Genomic DNA, 18,855 nt, shown 5'->3' on the forward strand with positions numbered 1-18,855 from the left:
GAGACGTTTGTGTCCACAACAGTAAACATTATGTGTGTCTTTGGAAGCAAAACTTTAAGGCCTCCTTCATGTCAGTATTTCTTATCTTGTGTGACTGAAGCCAAACAGATAACATGGACAACATGGACACGTCACTGGGTGTAACACAAAGTGGAGAAAAGGCCGTAATTTTTTCCCAGTTGATCTCGTGTGCAAATAATCTCCCAAGTTTCAACAACCTGGTTCCACATTTGATTACACATGGAGCGAGCAGAGATGTCTGGACAACCAACAAGCAGCTTTGTGACTTTTTTTTTTTGTTTGTTTGTTTGTTTTTTTTTGTGTTTCAACAGATTTCATCAGTGTGTAGGACTGACAGCAGGGAGAGGACAGTCAGCCTGATTCTCTGTTAGCACAGCTACGCAATTCATCTATCAAAACACAAAACAGAGCTAGCCCACGGACACACAGTAATCTCTCTATCTCTTTAACAATAGTCCATCTCAGTTCATTAAATATTATCTAAATCTTTCCCACGATAACATTCAAACTAGTCTTTAAAAGACCATTAATAACTCTTATCTTGGTGTCAGACAGACAAGTTTTGATCATCATGGAGGTAGTGGTGAAAATGACTATAACGTTTACTACGGGGTCCACTATGTGAAGTGGACACATGTAAAACAGCTCATACTAACTGGATTGTAGTTGTGATACTTAGGTTATAAACAGTAAAGATGCAGCTCCAGTAATAAGATAAGAGGAAGAATTAGGAACACACACCACGAAAATGAGTTGACAACAAATTACACTATGAGCTGTCTCCAGAGGTACCAGCGGATTCATTTACATTCTTAAGTGTATTTCAGCACAACTGGGAGAAGAATGAAATTAAATGAATGGGCTGAGTAATTGTGTGGATCCTAGACAGGTCGGCTTCACTCTAAAAATCCATTAAGAAAAGCAGAAACTAGTTTGGAACCAAGTTTCTGGCATTTTTGCTTGAAAAATGCCAAAACGATTCAACAATTATCAGAATAGCAGCAGATACATTTTCTTTCTATTGACTGATTGATGAATCAATTAACCATTGCAGCTCCACTTTCTTTCATTACAAAATAAGATATTCATTGGTGCTGCTGGAGACAACTCGTAGCACAGAGCAGAAGTCAAAACAAGTACAAATATTATTACAGTTACAGTAAACGTAAATAATCAACTGTTCCATGTGGGACAGAACATGACACTGACGCAGTTAGTAAGTATGGAGTTGCATTGCTGGTTTCCCACCCAGTCACCCTCAAGGTTCAAGGAATCATTTTAAATCACAGGACATTTACGCAAGTCTGTGTTTTCTTGAGAGTCCTGGTCTCATCGAGCTCAAACCTTGACATTTTGATTTCAGCCAGCTGTTTTCATTTAACAGGCACAGTGTTCTGCATCTGCACGCCAGGCTCTCTGACAATTAAAGCACATCACCGGCATGCCCCATTGAAACACATATCAGTGGTCTTTAATGAGGAGTAAGAGTGAGCACTTTCACAGTTTGCTTAGCTAAAACGAAAACCATTTGCACGTAATATAACAAGTGCGTGTTGATGAAAAGTGACTTTCAAAGTGTCAAAGTTTCCAGTTAAAAATCAGAGGAGGGGGTCAAACAAAAACAGGTTTTTGTTTCCCTTCCCAAACAAATCCATCAGTAAGTTACTACACCTACAGTGCAGATGGTAGTAGTGGTGTTATTTTTTCAGAGAAGGCCAGAGACACATCTAGTCAGAGGATGGCCAGAGTGGAGCAGAGGAGGACAGAGGAGCGGAGGGAGCCATGCAACATTATTCATTCAGAAAGAGTGTTAGCATGACAGAGGAAGAAAGCAGGAGGAAGTGAGCAAGAAGGAAAGTGAGATGGAGTGAGTAAAGCAAAGGCACGACAGATTGAGTACAAAAGGAAAATCTTAACCCCTTCGTTTCACTAACCCAAGAGTGAGCACAAGGCTTGTGGTGGCCAGTGCGTCGGTCGGTGAGTTATTCAGTCTGTAAGCTTTCTGGTCAGCTTACCTCTGGCATGCCTCCCCGCGTCTCCCTGCTTGGTTAGCTACTAAGCCTACTGACACAGTGATGGGGGTCTCTCAGGCAGGCCGGGAGAGGGCATGAGTGTGTTAGAGTGTTTGTTTGTGTCAGAGTGAAAAGGCGGCAGGGCTGGTCCTCAATATTGTTCCTTGATATCGCTTTCCTCTGTCTGTGTTGGGGCCCCTGCAGCTCCCAGCTCTCAGCTCTCCTCAGCATCAGCCTCCATGATGTGTGCTGTCCTCAGTAGCGGTACATGTCGTAGGTGCTGACCCAAGATGAGGGAAAAGCCCACGTGGGAAACCTGTGGAGGATTTCCTCCAGCTGAGCAGTCCTCTGGTCGTCCCCGAAGAAATAGTGGGAGGAGATGGCGACAGAGATCATCCCCTCAGGGCCTGATGGGTCGGGGTCCCTGGGAGGCTGACAGAGAAATAGAGAGAAAACCAAAGCAAAGGCACATATGTGAGACAACCAAAACCTGAGCGGCAGTTTTTTCAGGCCCTTGTCTTCAGCTTGATTATGCTGCATGTTTTCTAGCTTATGCAATGGGTTTTAAGGAGAGTCTTTAAAGGGTTGTGGAGTTTGTTTCATTCAGTCTTTAATACAATTAAAAAAATTTTAATCTTCAAACTGCAGATTAAAGGTTTTCACATGACAGTATTCAAACACAGAACACAATCCAACCGTGTCCTGCCAGGAGCTAATCTCCTGCAGAAATCACAGACTGAGGCTCTCAGGCGATGTTTGGCAGAAATCCAGAAATGTGAGGAATGAAAAGAATGATACTGAAACAACACTTATTAGAATTAAACCCAAAACTGAAGGGTCACACTGAGGAGACATGGATTCTTTCACAGAATTACCTCCACTCCCCATAAACAGAAAGCAGTTTAAATAATTCACATGTATAACAAAAGAGATTTTGTTAGCCATTATAAATAAGATAAAAAAAGTACAGATTGCCCCTTTAGTTGCAGATAAGTACCTGTATTTCAAACCAGAAGATCCATGTGGGGGCATCAAGGCCATGGGAATAGAAGACAAAATATTCTCCACTCAGGTCAAACTGAGGCGTCCCATCACCGAAGGACCAGGTGGAGAGGCTGGCTCCTCGGTGAGGCATCAGGTACAGAGACATGTGGCTGGGGCCTGCATGGGACAGGACAGGACAGGACATAAGTACAAAGCATTATAGTAATAAATGGCTTGATGAGAAACACTTAATACCTGCAAGCAGAGGTGGGAATAATTGTTTGGCTTTGACAAGTCTGGATGTAAGTCTCAAGTCAAGACAACAGCGTATTGTCAGGTCAAGTCCTGCATACTGAACTTTGGGTTCAAGTGTTAATGTGTTTTTCACCCATTTCTTCTAGAGCAGCCTAAAGCTCAATGCTGACCGACTAGTAGTTGTTACTTATCAAGTTTTCAACCTAATTCGATGTGTCATTGGAGACATCTTCTGCTTCGGACCGGAGTTGTTTCAATCGTATGTCCGACTAAAGTGTTGGTCAAAGTTAGAAGTCCACTTGGACTTTGTGGCATCTGAAGCTAGAAACTCCTTGAAAGAAAACATCTAGATCTTTGTTGGTTACATAATGTGCTCCTGACCTTTCGCACTGAAGGTCATCTTGATCGTCCCCCAGCTGGTCTCCTCTTTAGACAGAAGGCTGAACTCCACTGGAGAGCTGGGAGACACTTCTGGGGCAGGTAGGTACCAGTTCTTTCTGCAAATGCACCAGAATACTTGAGGTGAGGGAAAATACAAAGCATGAAAAGTTTGCACATGAAGACAACAACTCTGCATGAATAAAAACAAAGAGCATGGAAACAATGCTGCCATCTACAAAGCTGTGTTACTGACTTGCTGAGGAACTTCACTGGCAGGAACCAGGGGTAACCACAGAAGGGTCGGTCCTCCCGGCAGCGGGTGCGAACACTGTCGTTGATCTCAGGGATGTTGGGTGCGATGTGTTGTATGCCTGTGTAGTCGAAGCTGTTTATCCAAAGGCCCGAGTCCCGGCTCTCCACCTGGCCGTGGAGATTGTGGAAGGTCCTTGTCGTATGCTGCAGAGAGAAGGGGTGGATAAAACATTTTCCCTTCAACCCTGTCCAGCTGTTTTATTGACTGATTTTAAATAGAATAACTTAATTTTTCCAATTATGGAAACATGTGACAATATGCCAGATACAAAAAAAAAATGCAATAGGGTAATCTGTGTTTCACATTCTCCAACAAGAGATTTTAACCATACAAGCTGCACTGCATTTCTCACATTCAGTATATATTTTTTTTTTCCACACACAACTAAAATGTCTTCAAAATCAAAAGAAGAAAAGAAACATTTTTACTTCTAAATGGATGACTCCCATCTAGCTAAATGTTAATGTGTGAGAAATTTCTGTCATTTTCTTAGTGGAAATTAGAATAAATGCATCAGTTTATATGTACATGCTTGTGCTTCTGTGTGTGTGCTGTGACTCTGTACCTGCAGGAAAACTCGTTTAGGCCGGGGGCTGTCTGGATTGCCTGAATAAGGAAACAACAGGCCGCAAGACACCAACAGGAACATGACGATGAAGACTGAGCCCAGACCAGCCAGGATCCACTTCGTGCTCCGTACTAAGTAGATGAAATGTAGCTGAGACAGACAGAACATATTACAAATAACTATAACTATACATTGCAGTTTTTTTTTTTGTTACAACAAATGTGAATTGCATATGTGCTAATTATGCATTAAATACATTTTTAATGGCACCCAGTCAGCTACACACAGCTATTGGTTTGCTTTAGCTTGAGTCAAACAATTCATGTCAGGAAACCCTCTGCTGCTGAAGCAAAACTGTTGCTGCCAGAAACTTGACACTGTGTATTCTGTCCTCTCTGCGTGTGACTTAAAGGTGATTCTGCTGAAAAAGAAAAAACAGATGTGTTGTTCATTGTTGTACATAATGTGAGAATACTCACAAAAAAAGAGGAGAGGAAGATGGTTGCAAGGGTGACCAGGGAGGCCAGCACCACCTCAGGGGGTATCTCTGTGCCACTGCGACCCATGATGGGAGTGAAAATTTCAAACACCACCCAGATGAGGAACATGAAGTGGACGTATGGCAACGCCAGGCCCAACAGGTACAGCACGCTGTACTTCCCTGACGCACCTGCAGAGAGATAGAGGGGTTAGTGTTTGTCAGACGAAAGCAAGGATCAGACCATCCTCCTGTAAAATCCTGGCTGTCCCACAGCTTTGAGAATCCCTCATTCTGTTGTCATTCAGACATAACAGTAGGTGTTAAAATTCACTCACTCACACTTTTTTCATACTTCACTAGACTAATTTGAATTTTAATTCATATTAAGATAATATTAAAATGTCCTCATGTATAGACATAACACCTGAATCCTTACATTCAACTGTGTTCTTCTTTAAAGAAAATAAGAAATAAATAAATGTCAAACTATTCCTTTAAATTACAAACATGCTGATTGAGAAAAATGTTCTCAGGAACTAAAGTTGAGTGTTTACCTCTGTGTTTAAATTCCTTAGCTAGCAGCAGTCTGGTGGCCAGGGGGAAGGCCACCATCAGCATGGGCACATAGGCTGAACACAGGCCCTGCTGGGTCAACCACACCAGGCTGCAGCACCACAGAAGCAAGCTCACGTCAAAGTAGAGATCACCCAGCTCAACCAGTCGGACTCCCTGCATGGAAAACACACCCATAAACATACAAGGCAAATGCATGTGGAGATTATGGTTTTTCACATCTTTGTTTTTGCTATTTTTAATTCCATTCTTGTCTCAAACCAAATTATGAGGTGTCCTAACTTAACCTGGGATAGTTGTACAACAGAGACTTTGATGCGACACTGATTCTTATTTCAGATTAATGTTGCTTTAATGAGTGGGGAATCAGCAGATGGGCCTATTAGAGGAAAAGAATAGTTAATTGACAGACTGAACAGATGACCGATAGTGATTCTGAGGATGTGAAACATATTCATCATCTGCTTATTATGATGTTGTGTCTATATTCAATTTTGTAGACAGATCCATGAGAAATAAAGCTCATCTGTTCTTTTGGATGGCAGTACAAAAAATGTTGCTACAATATGCTTTTTTTTAGTTTTCCATTAAAGTTTTCTTTTTCAGATTCTATGACAACTGTAAGCTTTCTAATTTGATCACAATGTCTGGATGTAAACAAAATAATGTCCTGACAAACATCTGCTAATTTTAACATGTCAACTGAACATCATAGACTAACAGAGCCGTTCTTGGTTTTTTCCTTCTTTATTCAAGGCATCACAACAACAGTACAGATCAATTCAAACTATTTGGTATTAAAATCTGTCGACAGATAGGAATGCTAAAAGTTTTGTGTGGTGGGAACTCTTACTCCTCACCCATCAGATAAAACTGAAATGCATCACTGTAATTAAGGGATGGCACAAAGAAGGTTCATGAACTGCTATAGCTACAAGCTATTTATCAGAGGACTGTACCTCATGTACAGTCATCGCAAACAACATTACTCACTGTTATCGTATTATCACAGCAAAATAGATGTAATGTAATGTAGTGATTTATTCAGAACACTAAACATAAACAAAGAAATACTGATATGACTTGATACTTCCCAGTTGTTACAGTTGGAGCTTTTCATAATAGAAACCAAAACAGTAAACTAAAAAGGAACACAAAAACCCACTAAAAGGATTTGGGAAAAACCTCTACTACACCACACAGAATTCACTGACCACTGCTGTATGTCCATTGCTTTAGGCTGATTAAGAGAATGGCTACAATAGTTTATTACAAAACACAACATCCCACCAGTTCATATGGCAGATCGTGCCGCTGCACTGAGAAACACTCGCCAAGCTGGTTTCTCACATTGCTTTTTGGTTGAACGATTTCTCAAAAAACAGCTGTTCTATAGAAACCCCCTACACACACGTACATGCACGCACACACCTCTAACATCTACACAGTAGTGTATGGTCTTGCATAACTGCCACGCAAATAAATCGGGATGTGGGTCGAGCTCTATGGGGACAGAGATCATTGTTTCTACTTCAACTTCCTTCATGTACCAGCATCATTTCGTAGGCAAAGAGGTGCAGTGTTACCCGCCTGACAGTCATTCTGGTTAAACCAGTACTGTGACTACCAAACAAATGTGCTTTGGCTATTGCCAGGGAGTAAGTGAAAATATTGTTAAGTAGTCCAACTAATGTGATAAAATTATAATTGATAAATGGTTAAAATAGATAGTATAAATATTTCAAATTGTTAGCTAAATGATTACTAGTTAGATGAAATAGTTAGCTATAAGTAACTGATAAATGGTTTAAATAGGTTAAAGTAAAGTATCAGTGGTAGAAATAGCCAATGGTACACTGGAACATACAGTTTCTTCCACTCGAAGTAGTAGTTGTATGAATGCACACTTAACTAACCTAAACATTGGTTTAAATATTAGTTAAATCATATCCATTTTAAATTTGCTTCAAATGAACACATCTGGCTGTGGGGTAAATCAGGCAAAGGTTGGGAACAAGTCAACCAGAATACCAAATTATCAGTGACGAAGCAATTTGTAGAAATCTGTAGAGTTCTCCTGCAGACATCAGTAACTTTATCTGCTTTCAGTACTAGAGAGATGAAGCCTTATGTGGTATGCAACAAAGGCTGGTCTGTGTCCTTTCTGGAAAAAGGCCACGATGTGGTTATCTACAGCTCCAGATGAAAAAACAACTTTATGTAATGTTCTCAACCTCAAATAAACACTTCAATGTCAGACACACAATATGTCTGTTGAACTGCAACTAACTGTTCCTAAAATATACAGAAGCCTATCTGTAACACTGGTTCTAAAAAATGCAAGAATTACACTTTACTATTAACAGGCAGAGATGTGCTGACAATTAAAAACCATGTTGAGTCAGACTGTATACACGTGACTGACAGATGATATCATGTCTGAGACCTCTACAGTTTTATACTCTTGCATACACACAAGAAAATACAAAGAGTTGCTGTTCTGTAATCACCAAAGAGGAAGAGAAACTGCCTGTTTTTTTCCTCTCTGCACTTTAGTCCCCGTTTAATGTGAGCTGAGCAAGACATCATAAGATATTAGGCTCAGGCAAATACTTTGACCTCCTTTTTATCACAAACAATATACAAAAACAAGGCGAGCATCGTGCTGAACTAACTGAACTCTATATCTCTATTGTAAAAACCAGTTTCATGGAACAAGAAGTACTGTTCGAGATATAAATCTAAGTCAAGCTGGTCGACATTCTATCAGCTTCAACTACAAAAATTTCTCTGACACTCACCTTTGGCCTAGACTTACGGTTAAACAACGTTTTCTCACTGCAGCACGAGTGTATGCCAAAAAGAAACTACATCTTCTAGACTGACACATAATGTATTTTCTACTGGGGATTCAAACATTGCTGACCAAGGTTCTCCAGGGTCCTCGTTTAAAATATGAATTTTTTCTAAACAATCATCTTCAGCATATGTGAGTGTTTTTTGTCACGGCTCAATGTTCATACTAAAAACAAGCCTATATTCATATGTATGCACACAACAAGCAAATAATAAATTGCTATAAAATTAATTTGTAAAAACACCAGGCAGATGGCAACATCTTATAACTCGTGATATTTGGAATAGACCTCATACTCAGTTTTTCTGATCTGTGTAGTAAAATAATTTCCCCATACAGGACACAGGGTAGTTAAATTCTGTATGTACGCAAAGTCCTGCCCTTTAAAAGTTAATGCCCAAACTTAAATGACAAACTCCGTCACTCACCCCGTAGTAAAGGTTCTTGGCGAGGGTGTGGATGAGGATAATCTTGCCGGTGGCTGCAGCCCCATACAGGCAGATGGAGGCGTAGAAATGATTGTACCAAAACATGGAGCGGCCCAGCAGGGTCACGAGCAGAGCTACAATCAGCACTGACAGCAGGGTGACGAACCAGCTCAGCACTGCTACACCCGTGGCACACGCCAGATCGCGAACATAGCGACCACCTGAGAGACATGGAGATGAATGTTGAATGAAGATTTAACACACATGAACAGCTCATCGAACGCTTCCACAGAAGAATGAAATTAGTTTAACTATTTGGATTTGGCTCCACAAATTGGGCCTGGACTTTTCTTACAGTACAGGAAATGACATAACATTACATCCACAAACAGGAAATGCGACCTACCCCGATTGCCAGGCAGTGAGGCTTTCTTAGCCAGATAGAGGAAGGTGGCTGTGGCTACCATGTAGTTGAGGATGGTGCCAACCCGAGCGGGGTATGCCACCACAACCACCCCTAACAGGTCAAAAAATACCATGTTGCCATGACGATACTCTGAGGAATCAGCCAGCTTCTCTGACATTACCAGGTACTTCAGGACCGCCAGGATGTTGTCCCCTAGACAGAGGAAGAGAGTTTAGAGGGAAAGCAGTTCAAAGCTGAAATATAACATAGTAATGCTGTTACATTTAGCTGCATTGATATTAGCTCCATAGAATAGGAGTACATCAACTGGATAGCTGGAGGGTTTAAGAAGACCATGATCCTGACATGTAACCAGGACTGGCTGAGAGACAGTAAGAATTCATGGAAATAAACAAACTGCTGTACTGACACTGGAATTTCTCTCTTGTGGTTTTTGGTTTCCGCAATTTATAATTTGACCCCTACAATCAGAGGAAGGAAATGGGTAATATGATAAAAAAAGGATCATCCGCCTTGGAGCTGACAAATCATGTGAAGTAGATTATTGATGACTTAGTATAACTTTCTGACCAGAAGAACAGGCAACACCGAGGTAGTGGCCTTTGTCATTCCTGCATGACTGCCCAGACAGTAGTAATGTTACACTGTTACTTACATTGTTCAATCTCTACTTTAGTTTTTTTATTAAGTTACATGTATTTATAACTTTTTTGATAATTACAATGTACAAACGATTGTAAAAATGTATGGCAGACAATTCAGGTCATACTTGCTCTAACAAACAGCATCATTATCTTGCACATACGACGCTATGCCCTCCCACACACACACGCACTGCTACACCCTCTTACATGCACAATAACAATCATATATTCACTATAATACTCTCCTACATTCACTACAAATCCTTTTTAAAACACAACTATTATCTTATACTCACATAATCGTGTTTCCCATGACAGTATATGTAAGAGAAGATGCACAAGCTCACACATAATCATTCCTATTTCATCTTGAATCAATTATTGTATGTATGTGTGTTGTGTGTACTGTGTGAGTGTATAATGGTGTGGGAAAGAGTATGATGATGTCTCTGTGTGTGTGAGAATGAGAGAAGCAAAAAGAGAGCACAGTGGGACAGATATGATTCATGGTCCAAACGGTAGTGTGTGTGTGTGTGAAAGAGTATGGTGGTGGCTCTGTGTCTGAGGGGACAAGCACGTAGGGACACGTAGAGGACTTGCTGTGAAATTGGCTACAATCATGATGTTGAATGTAGATGAGAAATCTGGCAACATGAAGGATCAGTAAGAGGTTGCTGTGTTGGTTACCGCAGCTTGAGGCTAAGTTTCTTTTATCAGTGCTGCTGCCTCCATGTCTGCACAGTTAACAGTACACACACACATACTCACACAAGCACACAGGCAAAACAAAGCTCCATTGTTCTTCCGCCTGGTAGTCTCACTGTGGCCTAAAAGTGTAAACAACTGAGAGTACAACATCTACTAGTTCATGTTGCGTTCAGTGCTCATGATTTACCCACAAATTTACTTTCAGAATTTCACATGGTCAAAAAAAATTATAATATCATTAATTTTAAAAAGTAATATGCAATCATCTTAGTTGCAACCGCATTTATACTATGGTTATATTGCCATGCTCTTTTTAATATACATTTATAATATCATCTTTACAAAAAAAGAAACAGGAAATATCTTTTTTTTTTAAGAAAAGTAAATCTCCATTAGAGCAATGCTAGCCTTGTGCCTTGCCCTTACTTTGTCCAAAGCCACAGCTGTGAAGCAGGAGATTTTAAAGAGCCAAATCTGGCCAGAAACCTGCTGTGTCCATTACAGGCATCAATGGACTAGAGCTACTGGTGTAGCTTCCTCCTCCACTTTCCACGTTACAAACCTGCCTCCTTCTACGCAGACTAAAAATACCTTCTACCTTCCTCTAAAAATCACTTTCTCTCTCTCTCTAATAATTCATGCCTTTCATGGTGACTTGCTGTGCATAGAAGACGAGGGAGGTGTCCAGTAGCTGCTGAGGAGGAAAGGGACGATGCCAACTGGGTTTTTAGTGCTGACTGACTGCATTCTTAGCTAAGTAAAGCAAAATAATTCAGCAACACAGAGACTCGGGGTAAATGGGGGCAAGTGCAATCGTAAAAGTCTGTGGTTGGTATGTATGCATGTATGCATGCATGTCTTGGTTCTCAGGGAAATAATGAGATTAGCAGAGTGCTGACCAATCTGAAACTGAGGGACAATGAACAAATGGACAGCATGTGTTTTCAGTCTTTGACAAAAAAATGGTGTTGGCTGCTGTTTCCACTACACCAGTCTTCTGCTGCAGTGACCTTTCTCTACTTGACAGTCTGACATACAGATACACCCACCAGCTAACAATTGATTTGCAATGAGTGTTAAATAAAAGCACAACATTAGACCTATTCAAGTGTGGATGCAGATGAGGTTATTTGCATACCGGCTCGCTGTATCGAGTCTGTCAGGATCCTGTCAGCAGTGTCATACTTGGTATGGTAGATGAAACCATTTTCAATGAAGGCCAGATCAATGCCTGTGAATAAAACACATACATACATATTATGAGATTTAAAAAAAACCCACATAAAACATAGAAATAGTTGGGAGAAAAGGACAAAATAAAAGCATCTTTACTTTGTATATCATCAGCCAATGGATTTTTGTTTTGGTGGTTGAAACAGAAAGGCTCTATACTTTCATATATACTGTACTCTGTATATTGTGGGGCTTTACCTGGGATGTTACCAAAGTCCCTGTAGATGCGGAAGTCAGTGTCAGAGGGGATGATACCACTCTGAAAGACCTCTTGGCCGACAACAGAGGCAAAAGGGTGTTTAGCTGCGTGGACGTAGGCTTGGACCAGCCACGGGTTCTCTGGACCTATAAGGATGAAAGGAAGGAAAAACTGCTGGGACATTTTATATATTGGTCAGTTTTTAAGTTCCCTAAGTTTGGTCACATATGCTAATTACTGTACAGACAAATACATATTGTTTTATATCTGCTCTTCTGCTGCGTTTCCCACTTGCTGCTTGTGGTTTGGTGATGTAGGCATTTTAAGCCTATTAATGTATTGTATTTTATGTATCTAATGTATGCATCAGTTGTTCCGAGTAAGTGCATTAGATAACGTCTAAAATATAAATGTAATGTTACAGGCACCAGAGGAAGCAGGCTGTTAGGAATCTATATAGATCCTGTCAGACAGCCAGAAAGTGAAAGGTAGGAATAAGGGCAGATACTGTAAGTACATGTATAATACAAAACTTGATAGCGATTCTCAGGACTGTGTCTCAACTTCAGATCTCATACATCTGAAACAGAAAAAACTGCACTGATATATTTTTGCAAACTTCTCAATTACAGGAAAAATATACGTATGCAAAACAAAAACACATAGCAAATCTGAGGGAACATATGCTAACAAACAGCTTTACCTGTTTGGAAAACAACCTCCTTGCCTCCAACACCTGCAGCCTCCAAGTTAATGAAGGCTCGCACCTGCTTGGCCCACGGATGCTGGGTAATGAAACCATGACTGGCCTGATGGAGAGATGGAGAAAACAGCGACACAAAGAGAGAGAGTAAGAATGTAAAAGATAAAATAAGAAGTGACAGAAAGAGAGGAGAAGCTTTATGTGAGCTGACAATCCAATGTGGTGTGGACTAGCTAGTCTAGCACCCAAAGTGTAAAATATGTCTCCCTGTCACTTCATTTTACCTGAAGGATATTTTCCTCTGCCCCATTAAAGAGGAAGATAACTCCATGATGAAGAGGAGTGGACTGGTTGGCCAGAGAATGGAGGACTTCTAGCATCACTGCACAGCTTACTGCATCATCACTGGCACCTAAGTCAAGCAAACCAGTGTATATGTGTTAAAATTATAAAAACCTGCAAAATATGGGCAATATGAGCTCACAGTTTCCTCTCAAATTTATAACAGGCTAAAAAATGTTTGCTTGACCTTCCAATTACATACAGAGACATGCAACTGTGAAACCATATCACAACTTTGTTCTAACTGAGTGTCTCAATGTGAGGTCAAAACACAGATGACAGAGCTGATAACTCTAAAGTGCACCAGTATAACACAGTCACAAACACATGAGAATGAAGGGAGTAGGCTGTGTGCAAACATGTGAAGAATGCAACAAGACCAATCTCCCACTGCTTGTGTGATGGTGAGAGCACAAAGGAAAAGGGGTAATCAGGAGAAGAAAAAGAAAAGAGCATGTGAACGCCGCATGTGATGTGGAAAGATTAGACAGGTTAGTGGTGAGGAACACAATTTACTGAGAATAAATGCAAAGAAAGGGAAAATATGACCTAAAGATCATAGAGCCAAACTGAGACATCATGCGCTCCAGCTTTCTAGACTGCATACGTTTTTTCACGAGGTGGGGGTGGGAGCCTGTTCACTGTCTGCCTGGGCACCATTCATGCCCCTGTCACCGCCACTTATGTCAGCGACATACTAATCCTTGTCCTTAAAAAGCTCTGTGGGTGAGTGTCTGTGAGTCCACAAGATAGCATGTATAAATCGAAGCCTGAAAGGTAATTTGAGGTACTGTGATGACCATGATTGCCTGCACATACACTATATTCAACTTACTTTGACAAAAATGTGTGCAAGACTGTGCACTGCCTCTTTATTCTTTCTTTTTTTCCCACTATTATTTTTTACTCAAATAAATGTTTAGAATTCCAAGAAATCAAAGGCCTGCGGGCAGCAGTGGACATGAAAATGTATGTGTATCTTCCTGGTCCACACCTCTTAGATCAATTTCCTTTTGCCGGTGCAGCTGTGTGTGTGTACGTGTGTGTATGTGTGTGTGAGAACTGGGATGTCTCTCCAACAGGCTCTACTGTCTAGAGTTATAGCGATGAGGCAAAAAATTCCTGAATTAAAACAAGTTAATTATGACTACATACCACAACCTAGTTTTCATTAAAAAACACTGTTATTACTGTGCAGTCTTCACATCATACCCTGACTGCTTTAACCCTGTTAGAAGCACAATGTGCCTGTTTGTAATAATCTACAAGAAGTATTTTGGATCCAAATTTTCTGGACTGGCTTGCCATGGCAGTTTAAATTCCACTCTTTGTGGCCCACATGACTAGAGTTCATAACAGGGGACACAAATGAGGGGATTATCATCATCACAAACACCTGAGGACTTGATGGCTTCTGCACACTGTAAATTGTTCTTCAAAAATCAGTCATAACCCTCCCCCACTGCTCCACTTCTATCTTCACAGTCACAAACAGTCATAAATCACTTTTTCAGCCACACGCACCACAATGATTAAAACCAACTGAAAAGCCAGATTCATCAGTTATGATGTACAAGATGGCAATTGTAACAGCATACATGAGAAGCTGAATTGAGTTGAAGAAGACAGATTTGATAAAATATGCAGGAATTACTGTTATAATAAATATTCTGTTTCACTCATTCAGCAGTTAATATTTAAAAGTCATCTTCCTTCTGGTAATTTAAGTTTGGCATCAAGGTGAGTGAAGATTATCTGTATGTACCTACATGTAAAGTGTGTGCCACAACTGTTTATCTTTCAACCTTTATAATCAGAAGGCTCACCCACTTTCTATGCCTTCAGTAAAGCACTCACATAAGAAAGAGGCAGATTTGTTAAAGAGAAGTATGACTGTATACCTGGGCTGTTGGCCACTGTATCAAAGTGGCAGTTGGCAAGCATGAGATGGTTGGCGCCACCTTTGGGCTCCAGCCTGACAGCAATGTTGGTGACATGGTCATAGAAGCTTGTGAAGCCTCCAAGAAAGTCAATGGAGAAAGAGCCAGTGGGACGCTGCACGTCCACCGTGAGCTGATGGGGGCCTGCTGCAGTCTCGACACGGATGTTCTCAATCTGCTCCAACAAGTAGCCCACCGTCAGGACTTCGTTCTCCGGACTGCCCACTGGCCGCGGGCCGACACTGGTGATCTGCTCCAAGTGGCGTCTAGATTGTGAGGTGTGGCAGGAGGGAAAAGAGAGGAAGAAAATATTGTGTTGATGTGAAACTGCAGGGGCAGTAAACCAAGCTTACTTGTTCCATTACAACATCACAGTATATCTCATTCATTTCAACAATGTTATTGTTTAAAGACAATGAATCACTTAACGTATGTCTCCATGTATTCATAAGTAGTATGTATGAATTTCCTTTTTAAAAAACACCTTGTGATTTCAAAACTTGTGAGAGAAACAAGTAAATAAAACTTCTAAATAAAATACAGATGCCTGATGCAGGAGAGTGCTACAATTATTACTGCTTGCTAACACTTAAATGATGACCCGAAGTGAAATCAGGTCCAGGTTGAAATATCTCCACAGACTCAGCTGTTTATGGGTCCATTATAACAGCATTTCAGTAATAACTGGTTCATAAGCAGATTATTTACCTTTTAACAGCTCAGATAAACTATTTTCCTAAAGCAGGAAACTGGAGATAAGACCATTTGTGTCAGACAACGAACAGGGTGCTGGCTGTGTTGATTCCCAAAATATTTGTGTGAGCCCTTCACCCCAAATACTGTAAGATAAATAATATTTTATACGCTATTTATTTATTTTATACAAGTTAGCAATGCTAGAACATGCAGTTTGATGTGACAGTTACTGGTGGCTCAAACAGACAGCTGCCCATAGACTGTAAACAAAGGAATGTCTTCTTTCATCCCTTTCAGCTAGCAATGAAATGTTTTGTCAGTGAATAAATAAAATAACTGACAGAAGATTTATAAGAAACTATTTCAATTTCATGTAAAACAAGTTTACAGCCCTGCACATCACATTAAAAATTAAAGACTAGAGGTCTTGGGGTTGAGGAACATACTAGTTAGAAAAATTATTAACATCTCCCTAGTGAACAGAAAATAGGTCATTTCCAGTAAGATTAAGATGACCAGCAAAAGAGAGATTAAGAACTCAAATTAACATATTTTTCATTCATTTTAAAGAATTAATTTTAAAAAACAATCTGGTTGCAACTCATCTTTGTTATTAGTTGCTTTGACCTCATCTTTCTTGTCACTGAACAGGCTCCCTTAAGAGAAGTAAAACATTAAATAAAGCTAAAAAGCCCACAGTACAGAAAAAAAGAAGAACAGATGCTTTTCCCCATCTTTTCTTTAAAAAAGCAGCTGCTTGTAGTGTTTGCTGAAGCTGTTCAAGAAAGCCCAATGCTGGCTCCACTGCCCACACCAGCAGACGTGCTGGCTGCTAAATGATGCTCACAGCCACCAGCAAGTGAATTTTAGAAGTGGTGAGAGAATAACAATACATTCATTCATAATTCATGTCATTAAACTGTAGTGTGTGAAGTCATGTGTTGTATTCCAGTTTTTACAAGTATGGATTAAAAACAGCAAATATTTATTTTTCCTTTACTTTTGACCCCAAAAAAAGTCCACTGCTGCATGTAGTTTTTTTTGTAGTGAAAAAGCAGTACCAGATGACATTAAAGATATTTTGTCTGGACTGCTGCTTTCATTCCTTTTTCAAAAAAAATCTTTGTGGCACCATTTTATGCATATAACTCAAAACTGGATTTGCAAGGCACAGAGTCATGAAAGCCATAATTGTGACCAAAGAAGCTCAGAGCCCTAATCAGTTCAAATGCAGCATGGCTGACTCATTTATGGAGCAACCAGCCAAATGATGGCAAATCCCATCGCCCAGCACTTTCAAGAGCTCAACCACAGCCCTGCTGACCTCATATTCAGTGCCATAATCCTTGCCTGTCCTTGTCACGCAGGGAGGGAGAAAGTGATGCACTGTTGCACTGTGGAGCTAAGTGGTTGTCTTATCTGAAAATTTTAAAGCTTCTTTAAATTAACATGATGTTGTCCAAGATGTGTTCTGTAGTGGCACAGGCTACATTTTATTAATAATTAATTTGTAAATTCATTCATGTTTATGGTCATCCTTTATAAATAGAAAATACATAATAAATATCAATATATATTTTAGAATAATTGTAATTTTAACGGACACATAGCATAGTATAGTATCATATTGCATTTTATTGTTTGAAAGTGTGCTTTGTCTTTTTGTGACATGTTTAAAGCAACCTTGACCTTGAATTTCCCCACTCTTTCAGAAACCATAAATTACCTTTTAAGTAACTACAACCTTTACTTAATTATTTTTAATAATTGTCATAGTTGGGCTGCAGCTAATGGTTATTTCATCATCAAGCAATCAGTGGATTATATTTTCAATCCGTTTACACTCATGAAAAATCAGAAAATAGGGAGAAGTGCCTATTGTAACTTCCTGAAGTACATGGAGACGTCTTCCACAACCCAAAGATTTTTCGATTACAATATGAAATAGAAAATGCTTACCTACTATGTATTAATTATCTTGGTTCCCGTTCTTCTAATTTATGTCTGTGCTGTGTTCCCTACTTCAGTTCTCTGAAGCATCATACAAAGCACCTTGAATTGCACGTTTTATGAATAACTTTGCGTTGTGTTGTCTTACCTGCAAAGACATGTACTCTTAAAGCATCTGCAAGTTTGGATTTAGAGTTTGTGGAATAACATTTAATTTTTTTTTGGTGGTTTCATTCATGTTTGTGAGCGCTGGGGTCATTTTAACTGGCTCACTCTTAGAGGCTGCTGTGCCTCTTCTCTCCTCAGCCAAACTCCTCTAGCCGTCACACACCTGCAGGTTACCTTGGAGGTGGAGGTGACACCCGGTAGTGGTTTCTAGGCGGGTCTGTAGTCACACTAGAGGAAAGGTTAGCCGAGGCTCTGGTGCTATGAGACCGTTAGCTAACAGAAAGCCAACAGAGGAAAAGAGAGACAAATCTCACCTGGCCCTCACTGCGTTGAAGTCGCCGGTCGGCTTTCCGATGACGAGCTGCTGTAACGACAGATGAACCAGTCCCCACAGTACCAAAATAAACACAGACGCCAGGGAAGCAGCCAACCCTTCCCTCAGCAGGTACAGGTTAACTTCGGGTTTCCTCTTCGGGTCACCGTTGTAGCCGTTATTCCCGCACCGGTCTTGAGACCCGTAGTTATCTTGAGCTACATAATTCTGCGTCCCGAAGGTTTTTATTCTCCTGACTGTGGTGTCGCTCTCCATTTTTGAGCCAACGGTACATCAGCTGCAGGCGAGCGTCGCTCTCAGGCGTCGCTTTCTGTTTTTTTCTCCTTCGATGGACGACCGACGGATCGCGCTGAGGGACAAACTTGAATGAGAGGGCGGGCGGTCGAGGCGGTTGAAAATGTAAAATAAAACACTAACAGAGGAGGCAAGAGGGCGCCAGGCTTTATATTACAACGCTCTGGAGAAGCTTATGGGGGAAGTGAATCGTTTCCCGTTACTTTGACCTGAACCTAATATTCACCCTAGCCCTAATTTATGACCTTTACAAAATAGAGACCCGGAGAGGACACTCAACGCTGTAGGCATGTCACAAAATTAACAATCATTTAGTCAACAACTATTGGCAGATTTTGATAACA

General features: G+C 40.5%; 1 protein-coding gene across 1 annotated transcript; it reads right to left on the reverse strand.

Annotated features, from left to right (window-relative positions):
* Nucleotides 1-287: 287 nt before the first annotated feature.
* LOC139611300 (endoplasmic reticulum metallopeptidase 1) lies at nt 288-18,571 on the reverse strand. The gene is made up of 15 exons (XM_071465846.1): nt 18,198-18,571; nt 15,031-15,335; nt 13,072-13,199; nt 12,788-12,893; nt 12,084-12,230; nt 11,791-11,883; nt 9,280-9,492; nt 8,874-9,094; nt 5,570-5,744; nt 5,014-5,204; nt 4,532-4,684; nt 3,907-4,109; nt 3,654-3,769; nt 3,031-3,194; nt 288-2,465 (listed from the first exon to the last, which is right to left on the reverse strand). The coding sequence occupies exons 1-15, from the start codon at nt 18,470-18,472 to the stop codon at nt 2,289-2,291; spliced, it is 2,667 nt and encodes an 888-aa protein (XP_071321947.1). The 5' UTR covers nt 18,473-18,571; the 3' UTR covers nt 288-2,288.
* Nucleotides 18,572-18,855: the final 284 nt, after the last annotated feature.

Source organism: Trachinotus anak, unplaced genomic scaffold, assembly GCF_046630095.1.
Source record: "Trachinotus anak isolate AG129_WGS33_773 ecotype Australia unplaced genomic scaffold, CSIRO_AGI_Tana_v1 ptg000028l, whole genome shotgun sequence".
Lineage (NCBI taxonomy): Eukaryota > Metazoa > Chordata > Actinopteri > Carangiformes > Carangidae > Trachinotus > Trachinotus anak.

What these genes read in the sequence shown, in the direction of transcription:
- LOC139611300 (XM_071465846.1), bottom strand. Translation starts at nt 18,472, where the DNA reads ATGGAGAGCGACACCACAGTCAGGAGAATAAAAACCTTCGGGACGCAG. An exon ending in TTCAACGCAGTGAGGGCCAG is followed by an intron (nt 15,336 to 18,197) that starts GTGAGATTTGTC and finishes CTCACAATCTAG; the next exon opens with ACGCCACTTGGAGCAGATCA. An exon ending in CAGAGGAAAATATCCTTCAG is followed by an intron (nt 12,894 to 13,071) that starts GTAAAATGAAGT and finishes TCTCTCCATCAG; the next exon opens with GCCAGTCATGGTTTCATTAC.